Source organism: Dysidea avara, chromosome 3, assembly GCF_963678975.1.
Source record: "Dysidea avara chromosome 3, odDysAvar1.4, whole genome shotgun sequence".
In the NCBI taxonomy this organism is placed as follows: Eukaryota; Metazoa; Porifera; class Demospongiae; order Dictyoceratida; family Dysideidae; genus Dysidea; species Dysidea avara.
The window spans coordinates 21,797,143-21,824,471 of record NC_089274.1 but is presented as its reverse complement, the minus strand read 5'-3'; the positions used below and the strand labels follow the sequence as shown (position 1 = coordinate 21,824,471).

The following is a 27,329-nucleotide window of genomic DNA, read 5'->3' as shown; positions in this document are numbered from 1 at the left end:
AACATTATAGACTATACTTAATTCTAACTCTACACTCTTGACCTATCAATTAACAACACTTCAATATTTTTCAATGAAATAAATTATTACAATTTCACACAAAAACACAAAACAACACTTGCAAACAATCAATTAGTGAAGTACCATTTATACTGTTATAAGTAGTGCCCAGTTAGTAGTAGTGGAGTATAAATTGTATAAATATGAGCATTAGAGCAACGAGTGGTTAGTAGCATCTTTGGTGTAGACTGAAAAACGTTCTTGTATTAAACTATAATGAAGACCGTGATGTGGTGAGATGTTATCGTTTCTTATCCAGTGAGTAAACTGCTATTAGTCCATCACTACCACCAGCTGCCAGCCATGCCTGAGGGGAGAAGAAATTTGTAATCAACAAAAGCTTGGTATTCACAAAATCCTAAATACCTAGTGTGCCATAAAAGGTCAAAACAGAAAAACTTTTATCTTAAGGATACAACACCTCCAAACGTCCATATTAAGACCTCCATATTAAGGACACAAATACCTCCATAATAGGGACACAATTTACACATCTACTGTATCAATACAATTTCACTACTAAAAGAGGACAACATCTATATAACAGCCAAACTAATAAATTACCTTGTAGGGGTGAAAAGCAAGACATCTAGTGGGGCCAATTTTCTGCCCCATAAAGCCATCATGGTAGCGAATGGAGTTAATCAGATCATCACTGTCCGTACTGTATATTTTAATTGAGTGATTACGTGAAGCACTGTGAAACAAGATGGCCACCGGTCAATATGGCAATGGTTGCTATGGGGGTGTGACTCACCATGCCAACAGTGGTGCATACTGATGTACATCACAAGAGTTGATTTGTAGTGTTGTCGAAAGTGTTTTCACTGATTGTGTGAACCTGGGATCCCAGTATTTTATGTCACCTGTGACACTGCACCAACATGTTAGAATACAGTGATGATTTTATAAAGGGGAAGTACCTGCTAGAGATGATGTGGCCATTACTTCCTTCCTGTATGTGAACATTAATAACCCATCCTTTGTGTTCATCCAGTGAACTAACTAAACTGTAAAGACAATAAGAGATCACTATAGAATACTGCATAGCCTAAATATGTCGAGGGGGGAAATTTTTTTTGTTGATTTTGCAGTTTTGGGTGTTGTCAGCGAAAATTTTACCCTTGAAATATTTTGACCTCCATATAGTCTAATACATTTTGGAAATCCGCGAAAATTTTATTTTTAGCAACATTACTCAACCTCGAAATATTTGCCCCTCGAAATATTTAGGCTATACGGTACAGTATAATAATAATAATAATAGTTGTTTTAACTAGCCTTCCAGTGTAATAGTAGTTCTAACAGGTTCATTTATAGTTGCAATAGACACAACTCACCAATTATTGGTTGGCTGTCGACGATCAAACAACCTCACAGTACCATCTCCACACCCAGCTACCAGGAGGGACCTCCTAGCAGAATCTGATGCTAAACTAGTCACACAACTACCAGCATTAGTTGGAATATCCTAATAGTAATAAACACAACAATGGTAATAGCTAGCTTGGAAGGTTACTATCTAAAACACCAACCCATGTTATTAACTAGTTAGTAACTGTCTGTGGTTGTTTACTACAGATCAAACAAACTAAACCCAATAGCTGTTTACTGGAAAGCTCAATGTTATACATCACACATCAACTACACCTACATCTCAACTAACCACACCCACATTACCTGTGTTTTCATCTCCTTGTGAGTATCCCACAATGATATTCGTTGGACATCTCCCGAAGAGTAGAGTAATCCGGTTGCTTGTTCCCAGCACAGCACCAAACCTGCACCTGTAGAGGATAAAGTCTTTGTACAACCAATTAGACTATGTCATGCATAGTATCCTTTGAAGTTTAGTCATTAATGAGGTATTTAAACTCCAATAGATACCCGCGGGTAGGTATCTAAACTGATTAGATACCCGTGACAAAACTTTTTGTAACATGTGTCACGTGCTTTGATGGACTCCAGTCACAACAGCCATCAGAAATCATAGCTAGAGTGTAAAGAAAGCATCACTGGATCATAAAGATGATTGTATTTATCTGGGAAGCCTACCAGTGAGTTATTTTATTATTTTAGCACTAATTCGATCAGGAAGCTGCCATTACTGGCCCAGAGCCGCTCAAGACATAGTCTAAATCAGTTATTGTACAAATCCACGGCACTATTTAGAAAGGCCCGAGGTGATTATTGTGCCATTCCTCAGGTCTCTAAAATAGCACAGATACCTGGATTTGTGCAATAATCTATACATAGATTAGCCACTAAACCCCCAATAATGACCTGATTACATCTTTTAATAACAATAATGCTGGGAATGGAAAATGTAGTGAAGTCAAAATAATAAGTTAATAATTTTAACACACACCAAACCATCCTGTGGTACTCACTCTTATTAGTTGTTGGTAACATGTCATGGATTGCTCTCCAGCTGGTGACAAGTTGTGGCTTACTGTTTGGATTGGCATAATCACGCCACACCTTCACCACACCATCATCTAAACCATAAACAATACTTAACGACCACAACACAACCATCAATGGATCCATATACCTACTGTACAATATCATACCATATAAACACACACGCACACACGCACACACACACACACGTACGTGCACACATCCGCGTGCACATCCATACACATAAATCCAATATACAAACTACTATACAAACTTATCAGACCCAGCTCACCTGATCCAGTCAATAAGAAGGTGATGTCATGAGGATTGATGTAATCCACAGAGGTGATCTTAACTGATAAATTTCCACCAATGGGAAATGATGATAGCTTGTTACCTTGCTCCATGTCCCATACACTACAGTAATATATAGTGAATCACAACTCCTAATTAAAATGATAGTTGGCAGGCGTGTGCCCACAGCAGGAACAAACAGTATTGGTGGTAGGTGTGGCTGCTCACCTGACTGATGATTTGGAGACCACAGAGAGGTGTGGCTCATAAGGATGAAACTTTAAAATGTTTGGAGATAGAGTGTTTTTGTTGACAAACAGTTGATCACTAAACTTGCTCTTTGCTACACATGATAAACAGACATAAAAGCAGTTAATAGCAGATAACCATCACCAGATACTAACACATTGTAGTGTCACACACATTTGATTATCATTACCTGATATGTGTTTCAGTGATAAAGCTTGTTTTCTACAGTTAGCATTCCTGATGAACCTCCATTCTCTCTGTAGGTAACCCTCACTACAAGGATCTGTGTCTTCTGGTTGCTATAGTAACAGTGAAGTTAGATTAACACACATACTATACCTTCATTAACAGACAAACACACCAACAGACAGATCACCTTAGTAATGGAATGGGCAAAGTATTTACAACACCAGCTACAGAACTGAGTCCTCATAGAGATGTGGTACTTTCTCTCCTCATCTGTGTCACTATCTGACTCTGAAGTGTCATCTTCTCCCTGATGTTGTAGTGTAGCATATACTAGTTACAATATTTATGTTGTGACAATAAAAGCTTAAAGTCATAGCTTGCTAAAACAGCCATAAATATCACCCACAGATAAATGGAGTAGCTTGTATTTAAATATCTAGAGTACAAACCAAACAAAGGTGTAGAGTTAAGGACCCACCCCTGCAGCAGTTCTTATTGTGCAATACATCTTTGTAATAAGGGTGAACACCCCCAGTAAAATTGCTGGTGGTGCTGGAGCACCCTGATGTACAGTACCAACTTCACAACCCTCACAATCACAAAAACTCACTATTATGTTGCGAGGTCTCCTGGCTGCCGCCAACTTGTGAAAGTGAGGAAGGGTGACTGTCTGAGAGGAGTAGTGAGGATTAGTACGTCCTGAACTGGGTAGTGACTCTTGAGGAGGGTTGGGTGACTGCTCTCGACTAAAAGTAATGAAAAACAGTCTATATCCTGAATGTGCTGTGAAGCAATGATACTACCACAGAGCCTGACAGATATTACATTAGACAGATCACAAACAATGCTGCTAAACAACTGGACTTCAACTTTGTGTTGGAACTTCACAGTTGCTCCGATAGTACTGTATAGTAGGGATCACAAAGGAGTAGGCGTGGCCCATAAAAAATCATCACCCAAAAACCAGCCTCACTTTTCCCAGATGACGATGACGCAGTATTAGTCAGGCAAAACTAAGCCCAAACAAGCCTTCAGATCAACCCGAAGTGCTTTCAAGAAGTTGCTACGGACTTCCTTTTGGCATACCGCAGTACATACAATGCATTCTTCATGGACTTACCACTGTCCTCATTTGTGTCCCATTTATCTTTGCTGACAGTGAAGTGTCGATTTGGTGGTAGCATGTGATGGCTTCCCTTTGTAATGGCTGTATTTTTCATAGTGGCTACTTTGATTGCAGAGGTACTTTTCGAAAAGTTCTTGATTCGCAGCTAATATTGTGTAACGGGATGAACATAGCTGACAATGAAGCGTAATGGATACTTAACTTTCAGACAATAATTGATATAACTGGGGCGCACGGTGCCATTTCTCTCGGTATGCGTGGATTGCAGAGGTGCTTTTCGAACAGTTCTTGATTCGTAAAGTTGTGTAACGGGTTGAACATAGCTGACAACAAAGTGTAATGGATACTTCACTTTTCAGATGATAATTGATATAGCTGGGGCGCGCAGCACCATTTCTTTCTTTTGATGTGGTGTGCGTGGGTTCACCAATCATAATAATTATTTACAAAAAAAGTTAACAAACAAGTACACAAAAAAATTTGGAATTATTAGCTAGAGTAGGGACCATAGCACATTGATAAAAAGTACTGAAACAAGTTGGAGTAGTGCACGATATTAAATCACAGTAAAACACTAAGAAGTGTTGTATCCCTACTGCGCATTTCCGTTATGGTATCTTGAGCACAGTAGGGATATAACATTTCTTATTGATTTACTGTGATTTAATATTGCCAAGAGAGTATAATAGAAACCAAGAGAGTCGAACGGCGTATTAGCCCGTGATTAATGATTGCATAAAGTAACATGGTTATTTCAGTAATTGTTCGTTTATGCGAAATGGTAATTTGAAATGCGTACATGACAACGGGTTTTTATGCACCAGTTATCCATGTTATTCAACCAAGTATTCAACAATATTGTACTAGAAAAGTGTAGTAAGGACCCAAGATAACTCCAGCTCATTAAAACAAAGGTTGCACAAACGAGCGTGTTGCCACGCCTTCAGGGATCCACTTGGCAGTGCCAGAACTTTAACATTAGACAATTTCCTTTAACACTATCATCTTTTTTGCTTGGTTTAGTGGCCGAATTGGGCTAAATACAGTAACCCTTAATGGCAATATAAATGAACAATTACTGAAATATCCGTATTGCTTTATGCAATCATTAATCACGGGGTAATACACCCGTTTGATACTGTTGGTTACTATTATACACTCTTGATATCATGCACTACTCCAGCTTGTTTCAGTACTTTTTATCGATGTACTATGGTCCCTACTCTAGTTGAAAATTCCAAATTTTATTGTATACTTGTAATAAAACAAACAAACAAATAAAATAGAACAGTGACTGCAGGAGAAGCACGCAAAGCACTGAGGTATGCACTTGCAGTACAACAAGATCTATCTTTACAAAATGTTGTTGTGAAACAAATATGAGGCTGGGCTGAGGTCAATTTTGGTAAGAATGTACAAACCTTTGTCAGCCCTACTATGAAGTTATTAAGCACTACCACATTTTTGATTTAACTACCCAGTGAGATACTTACTGATTATTACGAGTTCGGTGTGTTGGTGAAGATGGTGCAGAGTAGGAGCCTGTATTGTCACCAACTGCCCGCAGCCGAGATGAACCTCCAGCCTGTACACAAGTAAATAATTGATAGATGTGCTCTGTCACTCTCTATGAACTTGCCTTGTCTTTTAGGTCAGTGATAATAATGGAAGCCATTTTGCACACATCTGGCCAAGGATCATCAGCAAGGTTGACTATACTCTACACAGGATGACATGAAAATGATGTAATATGAAACCTCCTGAACAAACTTTTCATAATACTTTTTTTTTCCTTTGAAGCACCAATAAGAGATTTTGCTGATTATCCGATTAACTGATATTAAAATTCACATAATGGCCAATACTAATATGTGATCTGATGTCTGTATTTGCCAAACTTCCTTTTTAAAATTTTATTTTTGTCTTAATTTTAAAAAGAAAATTTCTTCCATGAAAATTTTTGGAAAGGGGGGATCTAGTATTCTTTCCTTTGTATTTCACTAAAATTCTCACAACACACCATGGTTGCAAAACAAACTAGTGTTTCATAAACACCATGCTCTCTTACTAGTTTTGCAGTTTATTGTACTGATTTCCGTTAATATTTTTATTTATATACTGATCTACCGACCCTATACTCTTAAGATTTTCGCCCATGTAACAACTAATCACAAACAGGAAATTTTATTATGGCAACCAACACAGTGAAAACATTGCACTGTCTCCTCACCTTCCATATGTTACTGTAGGTAGCATGTGGTATACCAGATGGTAGGGCACTCATTGAAGCACTAGTTGAATGTAATGTTCTGATAGCAGGAGTGAAACTCTGTGTTCCACTTCCTTTTCTTGGTAAACTGTCCAGAAAACCTTCTCCACTTGAGCTACTTAAACTTGTGCTCAGTGCATTCTTGTTTGGTAGTGGCTTGCTTGTTCCGCTGCTGCTATAGCCATTAATTTTGCTGCTACTGCTACTGGCTTGATCACTTGGTGTGTCTTGATCTACATGATGGATGTTGATCCAGCCTGTCGGCGTGATACTGGTGCTGAGGTGTGGTAGGTCTGTGTCACTGGTGCAGAGGGCAGCCACTTGGAATTGGTAATCATGGTGAAGTATGATGCCGTGTAGTGCAGCCACCACCTCCTACAAGATTACATCATTTACAATGATGGCCACAATGGCTGACAATACCAGCACACAAGTGACATAACAAACTTACATTATACACACACACAAACACACACACAGAGTTATACTAAACTAAAGGTCATAACATAAAGGTCACCTGTCTCACTAGTGGACTAGCATCAAACATGAGGGGTAGTAGTCTAGTACCAACACTGAGGTTGATTGAGGTCACCTGATCACTCTTAACATCACTACTGTTAGCAACATATGTCCCTAGGGCAAACACTCCTGATGTCCGTACCTAGATCACATGATAATCACATGACACACATGGTTGGGGGAATTACCTCAGGGATTTCATCCCACAGTAATTTGTAAAGTTTCTCATGAGCGTTGTCCCTCACTCCATGCCACCGAGCATCATCACATCCCTCCCAAGCACACGCCAAACAGATGGCCAGCCATTGACGGAGCACAGGGTTGGATTCTTCAAGTTGTTCCAGACATGTTGCGATGATGCCACTCTGAACACAAGCCCTCTGACCATCTGGGTATCGTTTCACTATCATTGCTAGCACAAATGCTGCCATTGTCCGATACTCACACTGTAAATAATAGAGACAAGTGTGTAATAAGTGTTGCACACTAGAGGATGTGGCTACCATACCTGCATATCAGGATCAGCCAGTACTGATAGGAAATACTTGTGACTGGAGTCCTTCACCAAGTCCACTTGACACGTCTGTAACCCAAACCCACAATACAACACAAACAATAGGGGGTACTCACCCCATCAATGGCAAGTATCTTGGCCCAGATGAACACCAGCACAGGCTGTAGCTCACGAGACTTGCTCTGTAGTAACTTCAACATGTACGGGAATATACCCACTGATAATGCCTGTAAGAAGTGATTGTGGGAATCAGTTTACATTTGAATCATCATTTAGACTGGAGAGTTAATTACCCAAACTAATGCGGGGAAGGATGTTTGTGTAAATAAACACATATGGAAGTCTCTGGTTCAAAGCCTGGACAAGTTTTTTTTGTTGTTGACATTTTGGTGTTTTATTAGACCACTTTACAAGAAGTCATGGTATGTATACTAGATAATAAATTGGCTATTACACAACTCTGTGATTTACACCAGGTTGGTTTTCTCCTTGTAACTCTGTTTAGCTGTCACTGTAATTTGTAACCACAAAAGGTTTGAGCTTTTATGGTTAATCAATACACAGACCAATTGTCAACTTATTTCCATAAAGCAGTTTACCTGTAGGCATAACACAAATAATCATTCATAACTCTGTGAATATTTATTAGTTTAGTGCCAAACTTAGTATGTGAATGTGCCTTAATATGTCCTTAAAGTACACCAAATTTCAAGGTAATTACGTAACGCATTTTGCATTGTATAATGGTTTCATAAAGTGTGTAAAAAAAAACAAGATAAATCTAAGCCCACTAAATGAAGGAAGAAAAATCAAGCAGGCTCGTATTTTCACAAATGCATCATATGATTTTGCTTAAATTTTACATGATTTTGCTTAAATTTTACATGAGGTGAACGACAACTTGCTGTTGTTGTCTTCTTGAGTAATTATTCATGATTTACTTAATCAGTGATTCTTTCAATGGCTACTTACCAAATGGACTGCTGAGGGGCCGAGATCCAAGAATTTACTGAGTAATTCAAGAGCCTGTAATCTGTGTAACTGACTCAGTAGTACCTGTAGGATACAACAATAGTAAGTATAAATATGGCTCATCATCAAATTAGTTCATAGAACCTGCTCAGTTACCATTGGGAAAAAGAATTGGTCTTATTGGACAGGTGGCTACAATAAATAGGTAGATAGTTATACAGGCACAGGCACAATGTGGAGTCTATGAGATTCATAAACCCAAAGGATATAGCTGCTTTAGACTCTATTTTACATTACACTCAGATTACTTACCTTGTCCACGGCTGTTTCTGCTGTAGGCTCGGCAAAAGCGGCAGGTTTTCTTGCAGTAATACTAGTGCCATGGCAACTATGCATGCTCACATGACAAAATTAGCACCCTCGTTACATCACTGCATGTGAAAAATGCATACTGATTGGATAGACCTAGATTCTGAGCATATGTTATGTTGTGCCTGAAGGCGTGGAGTATTTTAGAAAACAAGGTGGAGTATATGAGATTTATTACCCACCCAAAACAGCCTAAATAGAGTCTAAATTTCGAATACCATGACATCTGTTGTATCATTTCCCACCTGGAAGTAATACTAGACAGATGCAAACAGCATCGTGGGGCGAGCCTGATGACTTTGAAGTATTGATGGCAGTGGTTTAAATAAACAATGGCACACTTACAGCAAGTTCGGGTGGTACTGGGCCTGGATCCATGTTGTTGTCCCCAGAATACAATTTTGGCAAATGTTTATCCGTTGTGCATCTTTTACAAACGTTCATAGCATTAACGGATATGGAAGGGAAACGTTCCATACAGACTACACAGCATGAAAATTCTAAATTGAGTAGGCCCTCGTGAAACTCACACATCTTTCTTATGACGGCAGGATCATTAAATGATGGAACTTCCCGATTAAATTGCTTAGGGATTTGTGGGGAGGGCAGTGCATTTCTATTTCTTTCAATTCTCCTCTGCTCCGCTGTCATCCCTGCTCTTCGCCGTCTCATATACTCCCTGTTTCTACACCTTCTTCTTTCCGCATCTTCAGGGGTTTCTCTATCTCTTCTGCGCCTGTACTGCTCTCTCCTGCGTCAAAGGCGTTCATCTGCATCCATTGCACGTGGCTGGGCAGTAACGAGGGCAGTAACGAGGGCAGTAATCTACGCCGGTAAATGCCGTGATATGGTCCATTACACATCACCAAATATGGGAAAGCAGTAATCTAGGCCGGTAAATCCCGTGATGTGGTCCATTACACATCGTCAAATATGGGAAAGCAGTAATCTAGGCCGGTAAATCCCTTTATATGGTCCATTACACATCGCCAAATATGGGAAAGCAGTAATCTAGGCCGGTAAATCCCGTGATATGGTCCATTACACATCGCCAAATATGGGAAAGCAGTAATCTAGGCCGGTAAATCCCTTTATATGGTCCATTACACATCGCCAAATATGGGAAAGCAGTAATCTAGGCCAGTAATTCTCGTGATGTGGTCCATTACACATCGCCAAATATGGGAAGGCAGTAATCTACGCCGTTGATTTATCGTGATATGAATCATTACGCTGGAGCAAGTGTAAGGTATCCGCTTTATACCGTAATTTATTGTCGTATTACGGGTCAATTACACATTGACTCCGTTTCTTATCGTAATTTTTTGTAAACGGGTCCATTACACCGTTGACTCGCTAGTGTGGGGCTCGCTCAGGCTCGCCCCAATAAGAGCAGTTTCTATTTTTATACCATTACTAGTGGCAAGTGGTGGTTAGCAATTCCTTGTGATTAGCATGTTTAAGGAGTATGCGCATGTGTTGTAGCCTGCAATCTGTTTGAAAATAGACAAATTCCATAATAAGGCTTTATAGCATATAGAAATAACCGTTGCCCCTAGCAACCTGAATTTCTTGGTATTATTAGGCTAAAGTAACTTCTCCAAATTTTGAAAGGATAGCATATATATGTCATAAGATATGACATTTTGAAATTTGTGGTTTTCCCATACATATCTATGTGAGAGGGCTACAGTTGCCCCTTCTGGGCAATCACAAAAATGAGATATGTCAACGTATGCAAAACTAAAAATTCAAAAGTCTCAATATTACATAATTTGTAGGTGTGAATGTCAACAATAATCTCTCCATATCCTTGTTCTTCATGTTAGATACATCAGTGTCAATAGTTGTTTCATCTGGACATTCGATTGGGTACAACATACTGACTGCTCTATTAAGGTAATTGTTTGGTGCAACATTAACCTTTGCTGATCTAATATTCTGGTCATTTCCCTTTATAACTTCAACAATTCTACCAACTCTCCAATGTCCACGAGGTAAATTCTCCTTTACCAGCACAACTTCACCAATTTTAGGAGGAGTTGGTATGTTCTTTGATCCCTTCAATGGCACCTGTGATTTTTCTCTTAGACTTAAAGAGATATTCATTTCTCTATAAACTCCAAAATTGGTTTAGACGATTCTGTCCTCTCTTCCAAGTTTGTAATAGTGCTTGTAAAGATGTTGCTTTCTTAGCAACCTCAAACTCTGGGTCAGGATCATCCAATACATTGGGAAAGATGTGTTGTGAATGGAACGACAGAAAATTTGATGGTGTGAGTGAGTATCATACTGGAATTGATGTCATCATCCACATATACTAGTGGGCGGGAGTTCACCACTGCTTCTGTTAAAATTGTGACTAACTGCTTTTCTGTCAAGCATTGGCTTCTTAGGGTTTTCCTCAGAGCTCTTTTACCAATCACTCATAAAAACCTCCCATCCATGGGGGCAACTCAATGATAAATTTCCATTGAATACCTTGTTTATAAAGGAAGTCATCAATACAATCTGATGTTTGAAGCTTAGCTTTACTTAACATTTGTTTAGCTGCTTTAAAATGTTTTGCATTGTCAGAAATTATTTGTCGTGGAACCCCATGGCGAGCCATGAAACGATGTAAGCACAAAAGAAATTCATCAGCAGACATACCTTCTACTAGTTCTAAATGTATAGCTCTTACCACCATACAGGTAAACAAGCACACCCATACCTTTGTTTTATCACCATTTGCGTACTGCTTGATATAAAGTGGCCCAAAGTAATCTATCCCTGTGTATTCAAATGGTAGAGCTTCTACAACTCGTTCCTTGGGCCAGGGTGGCATGTCTGGCTTTCTACAAACGGTTCCTTCACACCGACAACAGACTCTACATTGTTTCAACAGCTTTCTAACAGTTGACCTGCCATGTGGAATCCAGTATTCCAACCTAAGGTTTGAGAAACTCCAGCATGAAACACTCTTTTGTGACAGTCTTCAACCACAAGCCTGGTGTAGTGCTCGTCCTTTGGCAGCAGTTTAGGACATTTCATTGTTTGATTCAAGCTAGTGGCATTTTCATACCTCCATGGCATCGCAGCAGACCATTGTCATCTTGCTGAAGGTTCAACTGATTTCTTAAATTGCTCTTACTTCCTCAAAGTATGTCTGGGTAACACTTGTACTGGATGTAAAGATCCCATACCAACCTTGCTTTCTGTAATTCCTTGACTGTTAGAGGACCAGAATAAGATTCTGATTATTCACAAATCTTAGAACCCAAGCTGTGACTCTTATGAGCTTCAACAATGAGGAACAACGGCTCTCATTAATATCTGATAGATTTAACAGTGGAATTTCTCGTGAGAGATCCTCCCTAGACAAAAGACTAGCCTCAAGCATTACATTATTGCCCTTTATTTCACTGTCAACATCAGCAGTCTTGCACTCTGGGATCTTGAAAACTGGCCACTGTTTTTCGAGGTTTTTTAAAAATGTGGGACCCATCCACCAGATAGATGATGTTAGTTCTCTGGGAGACTTCCTCTAGTAGCCAAGTCAGCAGGATTGTCTTCTGATGAAACATGTTTAAAGGTCACTTCTTTCAGTGATTTGATTTCTTTCAGCCTATTGGTCACAAACGCTGACAGTTGCTTCTTGGACTGAAGCCAATGTAACACACACATAGAATCAGTGAAAACAATTGTATTGGTTACCTGCAAGTGAAGTTCACTTGTCACAAACTTGAGGGCATGTACTCCAATGAGAATGTCGCCTCGTGCTGTTCCTACAGTTCTCGTTGGATAACTGATATCCTGCAATTGCCTCTAAAGCCTCCCCCCTAACTTTGACTTTAGGTAGTTGAATTTGTCAACTGGTGCATAGTCTGCCTTATCTACTGATGCTTCAAATGCATCCCAGAACTCTCGCCACTTTAATACTTCTCCTTTAAAAGGGGCTATATCAAGCTTGGGTGGTTTTATTGCTGCCATTGATGGCTGTGACCAAATTCTGGATATTCCTGATTCAGCTATGCTTCCTGTTGATGGTGATTGTAGTTGTCTAACTTGCTCTTGCACTTGCTGGAGTCTTTCTTCTAATTTCTGACTTTGATCTACGCTTTCTCTCTACTTCTTCCTTAAGTATTCTCAATTGTGAATTCTGTCAATAATTCTATCAGTAAACTCCCCATCTGCATCTAGGGTACTTTGAAATTCCTCTGCTGACGAAGTATTCTCACTCTGCTCAAGTGCATCTGCTAGCTTCTCATTGGCCGCCTCCAAGTGTGCCAACTTAGTTTCGAGATTTATTAAAATTACTCTGCAAATTGATAGCAAGTATCTGTCAACCTCTTTCTTCGTTCAGCTCTAAGTCTCTCTGTAATAGTGAGTTTGCTTCCGCTTCTTCTTTAGTCAATGCAGTCCTTACCCTCGTCCAGTTGCTCTTCAAACTACTAATTGCCGGCATGGCTAGGTGAGCTCGGTGGGCGTAGCTACTTGAGTAACTTCGAACCTAGTGAAGAAAACAGACAGCAAAGAACACGCTTAGCAAATTGGTTCAGTAGTTTGTCTTAACTGGTACCATTAAATTCAGTTTCACCATGGTACCACAGCTTATTCGCGTCAGGTTACAACTTCTCTTCAATACAGCAACAGCTGTTCAGACATCGGTAGACACACCTCCCGGGTTTCGGCACCAAATGTTGCGAGCCGCACGACAATTAACGACTCGGTTCACTTATTAATACCAATAGTATATAATAGAAACCAAGAATATAGAACAGGTGTATTACCCCGTGATTAATGATTGTGTAAAGTAACACGGATATTTCAGTAATTGTTCGTTTTCATTGCCATTAAGGGTTGCTGTCTTTAGCCCAATTCGGCCACTAAACCAAGCAAAAACATGATAACGTTAAAGGGAATTAGCTAATGTTAAAGTTCTGGAACTACCAAGCGGATCCCTGAAGGCGTGGCAACACGCTCATTTATGCAACCGTTGTTTTAGCGAGCTGGAGTTATCTTGGGTCCTTACTATACTTTCTTTGTACAATAACTGTTGAATACTTGGTTGAATAACACGGAAACTGGTGAATAAAGACCCATTGCCACGTACGCATTTCAAATTACCATTTCACATAAACAAACAATTACTGAAATATCCATGTTACTTTACGCAATCATTAATCACGGGCTAATACACCGTTCAGTACTCTTGGTTTCTATTATATACTCTTGTTAATACTTTATAAACAAGCTACTACAATACAGAGCTGCAACTTTTATTCGTACAATAACTAACTGAGCAACGGCCTTTAGCCAGCAACTGGTTCAACAAGTTGTACAAGCTACGTAACATAAATACACGTAATTAGTTTCTCGCGTGATCTGCGACAATTATTATGAAATTTGTCTATTGTTCCAACAATCCATAGCAACTGTTGCTAGGCAACAAAATTTAAGCCTGACCTAGTTACAAGCTTTGTTGTAGTTGCTTAGCAACCATTGCTATGGTGTCAAAAGTATTTGAGTTAATATAGTGGTTGCCTAGCAGCAGTGGGTGCCTAGCAATGGTTGCTATGCAACATTGTCATTGCTAAGTAATTACTATGGTAGCAGTAGTTGTCAAGTCGGACATACCTAACTGGTAAAACAACTAAACACTATCAAATTTTTTTTTTAGCCAATCAGATGCATACCGTATTTGACTGGTTAATAGCTGCGGCTCACATAATAGTTGCCCCTGGATAGTAGCCGCAGCGCAACCTTGAATTACTGTCATAAGAGCCGCCCTCGGATAAGAGCCACGGCTTGTATCTGAATATGCTGATACAAGTGTTGATGGCACACGTTTGAAGGAGAAACTAAGCAAAGGATTGTTTGGAAATAGTGTTTCTGAGAGGAGCCAAGTGGATTAACAGTATTAAACGATGGTTACACAAGGTCAGCCATTTGAAAATCCGTATAAACGCCGTAGGCTACTGCCACACAAGCTCATAGTAGCCGCCTTCACATAGTACCCGCATCATTTTCCTTGTTGAAAGTTACAGTACCCGCGGCTATTAACTACAAGTGATATACAAGCTGCTATTGGAATCTTTATACAGGGCATGATGTTGATATGTGAACCAAGTCCCCAATACAAATATGAAATAGTATCTGCCAGTGGACTGCCAATAATGTTATTCGCTATCACAGATTTAGCTACTAAAATTCAAAACAGATCTAGATGTGATTAAAATTATGGGGCCATATAGTATAGCAGCACAACCCAAAAATTGTGCACTTTTTCATAAAAGCCATGAAACTTTCCACATAAATAGTAGCCCTCAATACATGTATTTTTTGATATAGTACCATTGCTGATTTGACCTTTGGTGACCTTTACAGCCATTTTTGTACAGAAAATTGATCATTTTTGTCTTTAACTCCCTGAGGCAGTAACTAACTTGTTAAAACATGGCACCAAACAAAAGATCTTGTTGATAGAAACAACTTGGTTTTTATTCGAAGTCAATAGGTGACTTCATTACAAAGTTATGATCATTTTTATTACCTGCAAAATTTGATAAATTTATGCATAATTATCTGCTCACAGGTAATTCACACCTCAAAGTAGGCATTCCAATATCCGAGATTTTTTAATAAAAAAATTCTCTGTTTATTCCCCAATAGAACCCTGGCACAAAATAACAACTCGTGTATAAACTTGGGATTGCTCCATCGTCCAAGCTCCAATGAAGATGAAAATCGCTGTGGGGTTTGTCCACACGTTGATCATCATGAAAATCTTAGTTTTATCGTGTGCGTTACATATAAGTATGTTTTGTGTTGTTTTGTAATCTTTTCAAGCCATGCAATGTACGCAGAATACTTTAAAACTTTTAAAAACGTACTGTCAGGTGGAAGGTAGTCACTGGTGCTTACTTTAAAGTGCGTAGTTACTTCGCTCGGGTTAGCGATTTCAGCTCCAGAGCAATTTTCTGATGGCTGTGTCATCAGCTCAAAAGTATAAACCACTTCAAAGTCTGCATAACAATGCCATAATTGAAACCACAACTCCACCTTAAGTATTGTTGCATCATTGTGGCACCTCCATTGTAGTTGTTTACCTTTATAAGTTGTTAACTTGGTGTTTTTACTTACTTGAGATAGCCACTCACCTATAAATATACACCATTGTATTGAGAAGTGTGCAGTAGGTGAAACATATTTGCTCACCACAAAGCATACAAAGATCGCTGAGATCCGATATGATCTGAAGTTATTCTCATTACATGTACAAACTTGCAGCTAAAAGCAACTGCAGTTTCAAGATAGTCCAGATTGCTAGATGGCTTCCTGATTCAATTGTGCCATATTTCCCTTTAAAAAGTATGGGGAGCCCTGGAGAAAAAATGTACCTTTTTTCAGTTTTAAGCACTGTGCATGCCAAAGTAGCTAATTCCAATCCAACAAACTATATATTTCTGAGATCGGCAATTAATACTCTATCGAGTATATAAAAAACCCACTTTTCTAAATTTAAAAATCGGGCTGGAATACCTACTCAAAGGCAGGTAAATTTATCAAATTTTGCAGCTAGTAAAAATGATCATAACTTTGTAATGAAATCACCTATTGACTTCAAATAAAAACCAAGTTGTTTCTATCAGCAAGATCTTTTGTTTGGTACCATGTTTTAACAAATTAATTACTGCCTCAAGGAGGTAAAGACAAAAATGATCAATTTTCTGTAAAAAAATGGCCATAAAGGTCACCAAAGGTCAACTCAGTGATGGCACTATATCTAAAATTACATGTCTTGAGGAGTACTATTTATGTAAATAGTTTCATGGTTTTATGAAAAAGTGCACAATATTGCCAATTTTGGGGGCTACGCCACTATACCATAGATATACAGACAAGTACCCGGGATTGGAATCATCTCACGTGAGCCCATTAACTTCAATACAAATGCGTTCGCCGGATCATTGTTACCCCCTTCGAAAAAGACGGGATAGTGAAATACGCCATTCACAATACGTTTCTGTAAAATGTCAATATATGAAGTGTTTGTTTAGTTGTTGGTAAGCCTTCCTTGCGAAAGGGGGTGGTTAATTAGCGGTAGGGCCTGGTTTGTAGGTGTGTCCCTCGATACGGCTAGCCGATGCGTAGCCACCATTATCGAGGGAACCAGACTTATAGCATACGGCAACTAATTATTAATGTTTTAGGAAGTACTCACAAGAGTAGAAAGAACTAGTCTTCTGTGTGATAAATTCGAAGATATTGCTACTTCCGGTAACAATGATCCGGCACTAAAAACCGGATGATTCCAATCCCGGGTACTTGTCTGTATATCTATGACTATACTAATAGTATTGCAGCACTAAATACAGGTATGGATTTTAGTTGATAGCAAATACTATGGATCAACCAAGGCATTCAAAAAAGTACACTACAATTTCTCTTGGACTAGGTCACTCAGTTCACCTGTAAGACAATCGGCAGTTGTTCTGGAGGTCTCCTTGACTCCAGGCCTCTCACCAGCCACACCTGAAATGCCTTCAACTGGTATGCAAAGAAGTTGTTGGGCTGTAAAGGCAAACAAACAAGATTAGTGAGGAATCCAGCAACATGCAATTAGCCTTAGCTTATGATGGTACACACAATTTTCATGGGACATGGTAAAATAGTAGTACACAGTCACAATAAACAGTATATGAATAACACCAATACAATTTGAATAGAAACACTATACAATTAGGAAATCTTTCAATCATATGTATAACACTTCATGAGAATCCCTACACTACAGGGTAATTCCTTCATTCTACAGACCACTTGTGTGGTATATGAAAACTGCATTTGCAATAAGTGCTACGTATAATATAGATCTGATCAACTATTAATTTGGTTATAATTTCTTGACACTATTAAACAGAGATAAATTGTATAGAAACACCCTTGTACCATATAGTAGGTATTTTTTCGAGGGTAAATTTTTCACAGATCGTCACAATCAAGAGGATCCTCTTTCACTCAATTTTCAAGGAAGAAATTGTTTTACATATTGGCTATATGGGATCTTACAAAGTGAAGGAAATTTTACGAGAGTACCATCAGACTACTACCCTGTGAGCTTTATTACACATGATAGTTACGCTGTTGTGGCAACAATATGCGTAAAAGATGGTGTGGTGTACCAGAAAAATCCTCCTCTTTTTAGAGTCTGGTTTTTCCATAACAGTATCCCTCGTGCAATGTACATGTGGCTTTGCTGCATCATTAATGATCTGTATTGTTCCAACCAATAAAAATAAAATGCTGGCGTGGGGTTTAGCAATAACATATTTAAACTGCACCATGTGATCAACTGATTTTCGAGAATGTATTGAGTAAATATTTCAAGGGACAAGAAAAGCTGCCAATCTGCAAAGACCATGAAAAATTTCCCTATGAAAAACCCCCTACTATATGGTAACATATTTAGGGATTTTGAAGTTGGCTGGTGACTTTATTACACAGTCACCAGTCTCAATGTAGTGCCAAAAAGTAACAGAAAATTTCACAAGGTTAAAAACAATGAAGTGTATTGGTACACATCACTCTATCCTTCATGAAAACAAGGCTGCCTTTTCACTGAATTTCCCACAAATTTTACCAATGTCTCTTGTAACAACAACAATGAAAAGATAACACACACCTTATAAGTCTCTGTACCATCCACTATGCCTTGTAGTTGAGACAGGCAGTGGTCGAGGGCCATGTCCCAACTATCCCAGAGAGGGTGGTGGTATGTGGCTGGTAGCTGTGGCTGAGAAAGGGGGGTACAGTTGTACGAACGCATTATCCTCTCGGCAAGTAGAAAGTTGCGGAATAAGCTAGCAACAAGCAAGTCTTGTCTAAACAACTCTTGGAACAAGTCTATAAATAAACACACAAAAAGCATGTAATTTTATAAATAGACGTACAAAAATATCTTTACTGATATCAAGGATCTATGTTGTAGACTACACCATCTTATTTGGGACTACTGCAGGCTGTGTTCTTCTCTATAGAAGTGTGCAACCTTTTGTTTGGAATATTCTTTAAGACCTTCCAATGGGCACAATCTTTATATGCACATTGAGCACATACCTCTGGGCAGGGTCACCCATGCTATTGTGTCAGTAATGGCTGTGAAGATCCAGTTAAGTTCACCAAGAGCTGACCTGCGATCATTCAGTCTCCCTGGAATCCTGGATGGGATGAAGTGGTAGTAGCTTGAGTTTTATTGTATGGTTCTACTTACTTCTCAACTAGATCAATGTCCATATCGGGTACCAGTTTCTTGCTGATCTTTCTTAGACAAAACCTGCACACAAATTTATGGAGGAAAAATAGCGAATAATACACACACCAGTACAGTAGTGAGAAGTACACACATTCTCTACTGTACACGCCTGCTACGCATGCACGCATGTACACATTATACACGCAATGCCTTGGCTGCTGTATACATGGTCATGTCCACCCAGTGAAACACTGGCCACCTGTGTACTACTCAGATGCTCAGGTCAGTGTGGGCAAATCCTCTGGGGGCAGAACTGGCATGCTGCAGGAAGCTGTCCATGTCTCAAGGATGAAGGTGCGGAAACCCAAAGTCCCTCATTCATTATGTGAGACATGGACAGTTGGAATTTGCTTCCCAGGTTCAAAACAAACCAGGTCCCCATTAATACACAGCCAAGTAGGCATAAGCAACGCAAGTCAAGTTTCCTGTTCAATGAAACAACAACACAATACAATACTAACCATCTTAGAGATGCTTTAATAGGAGAAGTGAGACAAGATGTGAACAGATCGGCAGGCAGTTCAGGTTTCATTGGTAGTATTTCATTCTTGCCACAAGCAGCCAACTGGATTGTGTTCCTCATCAGATTAACCATCTCCACCGACCGGGAAGTGGAAAATGACTAGAGGAATAAAACCAAAAGCCACAATCACATTTCCAAAACTTACATATATATATATATATTTTTTTTTTATTAATGCTTTACATGAAGGTCTGTAGGACACCTGGTCCTACAGCCTGCTCAAAGACTTTAGCTACTTAAGGTGTGTTTGAAAAGTTGGAGAAAGGAGAAAAAACCATGACTGGACCTAGGTAGCCTCGAACCTGCAGCCATCCGATTTACGCTCGAACGCTTACAGGAGTCTACCAGGTGGTCATGATGTTTTCTTGTTATTTTCATGTAATTATATCCATAGGAATTCTAGAGAGTAACTCATTACTCTAAGTATCCCAAGTAGAACCAAATAGACACTAGTTTATTTATTAATGCTTTACAGCACAAGTGCTGAAGGTCTGGTAGAACATTCTATCCCTGAAAATAACAGGTTCAATGCTTATATACACCATGCACCTTTGAATTTTTCAAGTATAGCAAACCTTGAAAAGTGCACCCCTCAATTTCCAGCCAATGAGTGGGGAGAATAATTGTCATAATTAAACACAGTTGTGTCTCTTAGCAACTAAGTACATGTTTACTGTACAATAATCACCACAATGTTAATCATCATCATAGTGTGGTTTTCAATTCGTAATATATTGTGAAGCCATTGTTGTACAAAGGATGTCTGTCTGTCTGAGTCCCACATGATGTCATGAACAAGTTGATGTTGTGCTACGTTTTTCAGACGCTGCAACACCCATACAGCACACTACAGGAAGGCTGCAAACCAGTTTTGCCCGCATTTCAAACTGGCATGAAGTATATGCCTCATAGAAAAGCTGTAAATTTAATATAGTGTCTATAGAGCGATCACACTGGCTGCTTTTAGCATAAACCTTCTTTACTACACAAGCACAGGTGGACAGGCAAAGAAACATACACAGTTATACACACACACACATACATACTGTACATGTTTTTTAGGAAACCAGGCATAGACCTGTAGACACACATCTGGTTTAAAAATATAAATGGCATTTACTCATAAAATTTCGAAACTACTCATGGTTGTACATTCACAAACTCAAACGTGAATACATGTTTCAAGTTGGGATGGTTTGAGCTTTAGCCACAAATGGACAATTAAAACAAATTGCAACTGTGCATAGCATTGTGCTTATCATATATTATGATGAAATTTGAAAGAGAGCTGGCATTGCTGACAAGCCTGCAGGCAAAATGTGTATTGGTTTACAGTTTGATGGCACAAGCACTTTTTCCCATCTGTGCCCTTAGCTTTGATTCACATTAATTACTCACTTAGCAATGCGCCTTGCAACAACATGTGACCTTTGCAAAGTCTTAACAGTTTATCACGTACAGAACCAAAATTGACCTTAAACACCAGATTAAATACTGGCTCGACTCTACATGATGCATGTACATAGCTCAGCAAATGACTCCAAATGTTTCAACCAATAATTAACTGTGCCATACTTTGTAATGGACACACTTAGACTAACAATTGTTTGTCCACCAAAGACACACACTCACATTTAACATCATGAATTCCGAGTCCCTTTGGTAGGAGAACTGTTCAAAGGATTCGATGATTTGACCAGCATGAGAGCAGTCATACACATATATTGACGGACTACCCATCCAAGTCTGCAGGTCATACAGTGACATGGGAATGTACTGGGTGTAGCTCTGTAGGATGAATAAACAACATCATTATTCCATTGGCTATAGTACAGTGGGCACATCTTGTAGTGTATACCTAATGTGATTGGCCAAGTTAAAAATAATAATCAAAATGGATTTTCACCCAGAATTAGTCAATGGCTAGCTGGTATTACTAGTCCTGCACATTTGAAGTAAATCACGTCATAATAATATAATTGTGATGAGTATATGCAGTTTTGGTGGGAAGAGAGAGAGGAAAAGGTTTTTTGAATTTCCTTGTGTACTGATAAAGGAGCCACTAGTCAGAGGGTAAACTTGACTTTTACCAATACCGTTTCACTAGTAACATTTCCTTAACTACATCATTTTCCATAGAACATCAATTAGGGGTACTAACAATAAAGTTGACAGCTGTTTGAATATTGCACATACAACTATATTAATGGTAATCTGGTAGACAGGTACAGTAAAAATATATCAAGAGTATTATAATGGGGGAGATAATAATATATATATATATATATATATAATTGGCAATATCAAGAATTAATAAATAGTGGTATATAGTACCACTATTATTAACTCTTGGGGATATGATAAGACATATTTTGTGCCAGCATTAGGGTTTTCATAAGCAAGATAACTCTCAAATGAAAGGAGTAAAGAAATTTTCTAGACCACAGATAAGAATTCAGACTTCAAAGACCCCCAACCAGTTACAGGTAAGAGCACAAATCAAGCTGACACTATTTATAGGACAACTGACCATACATAATATACTGTACACCATCAACACTTAAGCTGAGTACAAGATGGCTGTATCAACACCTTCCTTTCTCTTTCTACAATTAGCAGTACACTCAGCTTAGATGGGAGGTTAATTTGATAGGACAGAAACTGGTACACCTCTGTGGAGAAATTCCATGTTTAGTAGTGTAATTTTACTATGGTAGGTTTATCTTTTCTTTGGCAACACAACTAGAGCAGTCAGCTTATACATCTCACAGTAGTTGGTTATTGCTCTACAGAGATTGTATAACTAGACAGTACCTTATTGAAGAACCAGATCTCTCCATTAGATGTAGGCTTGGGAACTCCGTGACCATTGTAATGGAATAACACACGCTCGGACTGTAGAGAAATATATAAAACATCATATCTATCCGACTTTGCACATACTCATAATTACTGTATACCTTTGCATTCCTCCGTAAAGAAGTACACAGCTTCTTGACATCATCTACAGTAGGATCTAGGAGTGGTTTGTAGCGAGCCCTCGGTTGCCATCGTTCGTATTGCTTCTGAAGGTTGGCACCAATTTGCTCCAGAGCCTTACGAGGACTAGTAGACATTGGATCTAGATAGATAACATATAATATAGTCAGTAGTGAGACACTCTGAACTTTCCAAAATCAAGGACTCAAAGAAAAACCTCATAATAAGGACGAACATTTTGGTTGCCCTGAAAGAGCTAGGGAAATCAATTTATTAAAATGCCTCAAATATCTTGGTTTCAAAGTACCAATTATAGATTATAGAGATGTTCCACAGCATTGCTATTATGAAGGTCTTCTATACTGTGTTCACAGAGTATGTCCCCTTTCAGAGTTACACATGTCATAGACATTGGACATATCCTTTATACAAAGATTCTTCTAGTATGCATTGTTCCCATAATTCAGACTATCATTTAAGAGTGGCACTAGTTTGTACTATTTCAATTCCAATATTTCACAATTAAACAAGTACATTCATCAATCAGAGTGGAAAACATGGCTTGCACTGCTTGGTCCCCAAACTTGAGGTCCTTACCTTCTGTTGATTGATAGTGCATAAGATCCTGGACCTCTATTCAAAAATACGCTACCGCTACTCTTCAGACACACAAACATATGAGATGCATACATGTTAATTAGGCATATCTACATACAACTCACCGAACCAACATTCCATGCGAGCGCACGGACTGGTCTTCATCACATCAGGTGGGTCCACCCCGATGTTGAGGCACAGAACCAGCGCCACACTGACTGTTTTCATCTGTGGGGTAAATTAAGTTTGTAATTTTCCGGATATCAACCACTGTGGAATAAACTGCTCCTTCGAAAAATACATCTGCTTTAATGGCTAAAGCAGAATACAACTTTTTTGGCCTAATACATATTGTAAATAGTTGTTTGTATGGCACACTGCAGTGTTGCTGGCTTACCCGCTCTTTCATTCTCCATGTATTTTCACACTTTTCTATTCCCTCGATGTTCTCCTTGTGCCTGTTCTTCATAAAACTGAGAGGGAGGTTCCAGTCGGACAATTCGGACGAGTCTTCTATGCTTGTCATCTTCTCTCGTTGCTGCTACACAAATAGCGCTGCGCGGGATGCGCGCTAAATCAAACACAGCGGTACTCGTAAGTTCCGGTGGTAGCGGGAAAAGAAGCTCAGTTCGAAGGAAGCACCTCCGATCACAGCTTTTCAGAGATGACCGTGGAATACTCCAAAAGCAAAGAAGGAAATGTCAATTCTGAGCCGACTGAAACTACCCGATTACTGGATGACGACAGCGATGATATGGCGTCTCGCTTCAGATATCGGATCAAGCGCACCAAGGAGGAATTCTTTTCAGTGAGTTTTGTGCATTAAGTGCCCGTCATCTTTTAATAGACTACCCCCCAATAATGATAGTAAGACGTCCATCATCATACAACCGTGCTGCTTCTAACAGATACCTCATTTATGGGATTCCCAATGGGACCAAAACAAGTCTTTGAGGTGGCCTTAGTAATGAGGTCATGTAGTGAATAGAAATGGCCACTATACAGGGGATTTATTACTTCTTGCAACACAGAAGGCATAAAGCGTCGTATGGCTTCTTTAATTGACCAAAGAATGTTGTTCTATAGTCCATATTAGGAATGATAACAGTAAACAACCACCGTAATGGGAGTGAACTATACATGTTTATGGCTAGTTAACATGTAAGAAGCCATACCACGCTCTACGCTTTTCACTCTCCTATGTTGCAAGAAGTAATAAATCCCCTATAACAAGGTGGTCTTATTAAAGAGGTGACTGCTAAGTTTGTACGGTATATTTCGAGGGACAATATTTTGGTTGAACTATGTAGCTAAAAGCATTTTTTTTTTGTGGATTTACAAACAATCCCAAAGTACATTAGGCCATATGGAGATCTAAATATATAATATTTCAAGGACAAAAGTTTTGCTGTTTACTACCAAACCTTGAAAACAGCGAAAACTTCTCCCTTGACATATTTAGGCTATACAGTGTAGTATCACAGCAGCAAAGAGTGGAACCTATTTAGACATAAAATGTAATTCAATAGTCACCTTCCAGGCTCGTTTACTTTTGTAGAACTCTTCTAAGTGTTGAAATGCCATTTTGTAACTAGTGGTGTATTCACTGTACTGCATTGACTGCAATGCATAACACAGTCAAATTTGTAGCAGAGTAGAATTTTGGCTATTGCTCTTCTATCTCTATGTTTTCCTTGATCATACTCTGCTGACTGTTTTTACAACAATGTGATATGCATATATTTTCCAAAAAAAATGTTGTCAATATCAATTAGGAACACGGTATACAGTAATCATACAAAATTGACGGCACTAGAGAAAGCTTTTGATTTTAGCTAGTCCCACAACCATTGCTACACTGGAAGCAGTCACTTTTGACACTGTGCTGTTGCCATACTATTTAACAATAACAAAACTGTACTGAGACAGGTATTTTGTTACCAACAAATTGTTAAAAATAGTGAGATGTTTACTACAATGTAACAAGTTAAGGCTTAATTCTAAAGTTAAATGATGCATAAAATATTTGGCGTGATTTTGAAATCACATTCTTTTGTTCTTCCAAGAGTTATTGAAAGTTCTTTGACCCTGTAGTAATGGGTTCCCAGGTACCTTAGAGCCAGATTTACGATATATCATCCGGCTTTAAAAAACTACATAGCCTATATAATAATTATACATATATTTAATCTGACACTTCATCAGTAAGACTTTGTAAATACCACATATCCTACAATAGTCTGTTCACATTGAGCCCTTGTTTTAGTTAATTAACTTGTTTTACACGGGCCAGCTGCGCAGCAAACCAACTTGCAATTTGATGCAATTTTTCAATGCCAATGGATGTCGGCCAGAGTTTTCTTTTTATATTATGAACTCTTGATGTCGGTAAGAGTATATGATGGAGAAGTTAACGTTTTCAGTGTAGTTACCAAGAGTTCGTAACTATTTTTATTATAAACTCTGTTTTGTTATAGTTATAAATTTTATGTACAAGTATTAGCTAAGTTTAGTGACTGCTAAAGTGTATGCCTGATCATCATGGCTGATAGAATTATGAATGTGTGTGCAAAATTATACCCCTTGTGTATATTTGCATATTGTACACTTTTGTAACTTACATATATCCTGGGAGAGTGTATTTTTTTGGGCACACTTTTGACTAACTTAAACATATATTAAAAAAAAAAAAAACTGAGCTTGATCTCACTACTTTTCACAATACATCAGAGTCCTAACCACTGTGCTAGCTGCCAGCTCCCTATTTTAAATGCAAGACAATATAAAACAATGATCTAGCCTATATTGAAGAACCCAAACCCTGACTTTGGACTACTAGAATCGTGAGAATTGGTTCATAAATAGAGAGCACAATAGCACCCTCTACTATCTATGGAACCAATTTTATAAAATAACTGAGTGTGCCCAAAAAAATTAGCCTTGGGAGAAGGCTTGATGCTATGTGTAGTGTGTACTAAATCCTTCTTATTTCCTTGGCACTAAATCTAATGTGTCCAGACCTCAAAAGGTGTCCAGTTTACTATATCATTATCTACTTTACAGGACTATGAACCATATGATTACCTCGTGTTCCTGTCGTGTCTCATCATATTAATATGTGTGCCACTGGGGCTATGTTCACTGGCCATTTCACTAGCGGTAACTGCAGCATTATTGGTCGGAACTGTATTGTATCTTTCCCTATCACTTCTATAGGCGCACAATGACAGTAAGGCTGGGAACTACCATTCTGCAAAGAAAAGAGTCAAATTAGTTTATATCCTGCTCTGCTTGGCAATTCTGACCGATTGTGCAGTAGTTGCAATAATTATTGTGTTGGCAACTGCATAAAATGAATCATGTAAATTTGTACATTAGTCATTCTATTTTTCATTCTACTTTGTTTTTCTGTGTAATTATTCATTTGTCTGCTGTCACGTGAGCTGAACTATATATGGAATTTAAGCGTGTATTAAATTACTTTGGGTTGTAAACAAATGACAAAGTTCTCGTAATGGCGAGTGAAGATACTGTTCCATTGGATAATACCTCAGAGTTGTCGGGTGAGTAACGCTTGTTTACAAGGCGAGATCTCACTCCTCACTGAATTGTTACAGATTTACCTCCACCACCGCCTTACGAATACTGGGCTTACCCTGTCCTTCCTCCTGCACAGCAAGAAACAACCGCAGCACCTCCCTACCCTGGCTTGGATGTAGAATTACCGAAGTATTGCGAAGTGGTAGTAACGACACAGGTAAGGGATGTTAATTGGCTTGTAAATGTGCTACTTTTATAACTTTAGCCACCACGTCGTTGTCAACTCTCCGAGCAGCGCCGAGTTCGCCCTAAAGCTGTGGAGTATATTCCTTATGTTGTGTTAATTGGTCTAGCCGTTATCTCATTTCTGTTATGTTTTCCTGTTGGAGCGTGTGCTGTAGGATACAGTATTTCTGTAAGTACAAAAAT

The 27,329-nt window shown here is 38.8% G+C and overlaps 2 protein-coding genes across 2 annotated transcripts; one reads left to right on the top strand and one right to left on the bottom strand.

Moving 5' to 3' along the window:
* Positions 1–45: 45 nt before the first annotated feature.
* LOC136250225 (regulatory-associated protein of mTOR-like) lies at positions 46–24,265 on the bottom strand. Its single transcript, XM_066042402.1, has 30 exons — positions 23,758–24,265; positions 23,486–23,588; positions 22,745–22,905; positions 22,599–22,679; positions 21,417–21,572; positions 19,723–19,883; positions 19,220–19,282; positions 19,066–19,166; positions 18,632–18,852; positions 17,419–17,520; positions 8,596–8,679; positions 7,740–7,850; positions 7,618–7,692; positions 7,298–7,555; positions 7,108–7,251; positions 6,552–6,965; positions 5,961–6,041; positions 5,815–5,906; positions 3,806–3,941; positions 3,383–3,502; positions 3,197–3,305; positions 2,986–3,100; positions 2,756–2,880; positions 2,451–2,558; positions 1,741–1,847; positions 1,401–1,531; positions 984–1,070; positions 818–934; positions 625–757; positions 46–367 (listed from the first exon to the last, which is right to left on the bottom strand). The coding sequence occupies exons 1-30, from the start codon at positions 23,884–23,886 to the stop codon at positions 302–304; spliced, it is 3,891 nt and encodes a 1,296-aa protein (XP_065898474.1). The 5' UTR covers positions 23,887–24,265; the 3' UTR covers positions 46–301.
* LOC136250228 (uncharacterized) lies at positions 23,914–26,808 on the top strand. The gene is made up of 3 exons (XM_066042405.1): positions 23,914–24,168; positions 26,424–26,519; positions 26,577–26,808. The coding sequence occupies exons 1-3, from the start codon at positions 24,025–24,027 to the stop codon at positions 26,709–26,711; spliced, it is 375 nt and encodes a 124-aa protein (XP_065898477.1). The 5' UTR covers positions 23,914–24,024; the 3' UTR covers positions 26,712–26,808.
* Positions 26,809–27,329: the final 521 nt, after the last annotated feature.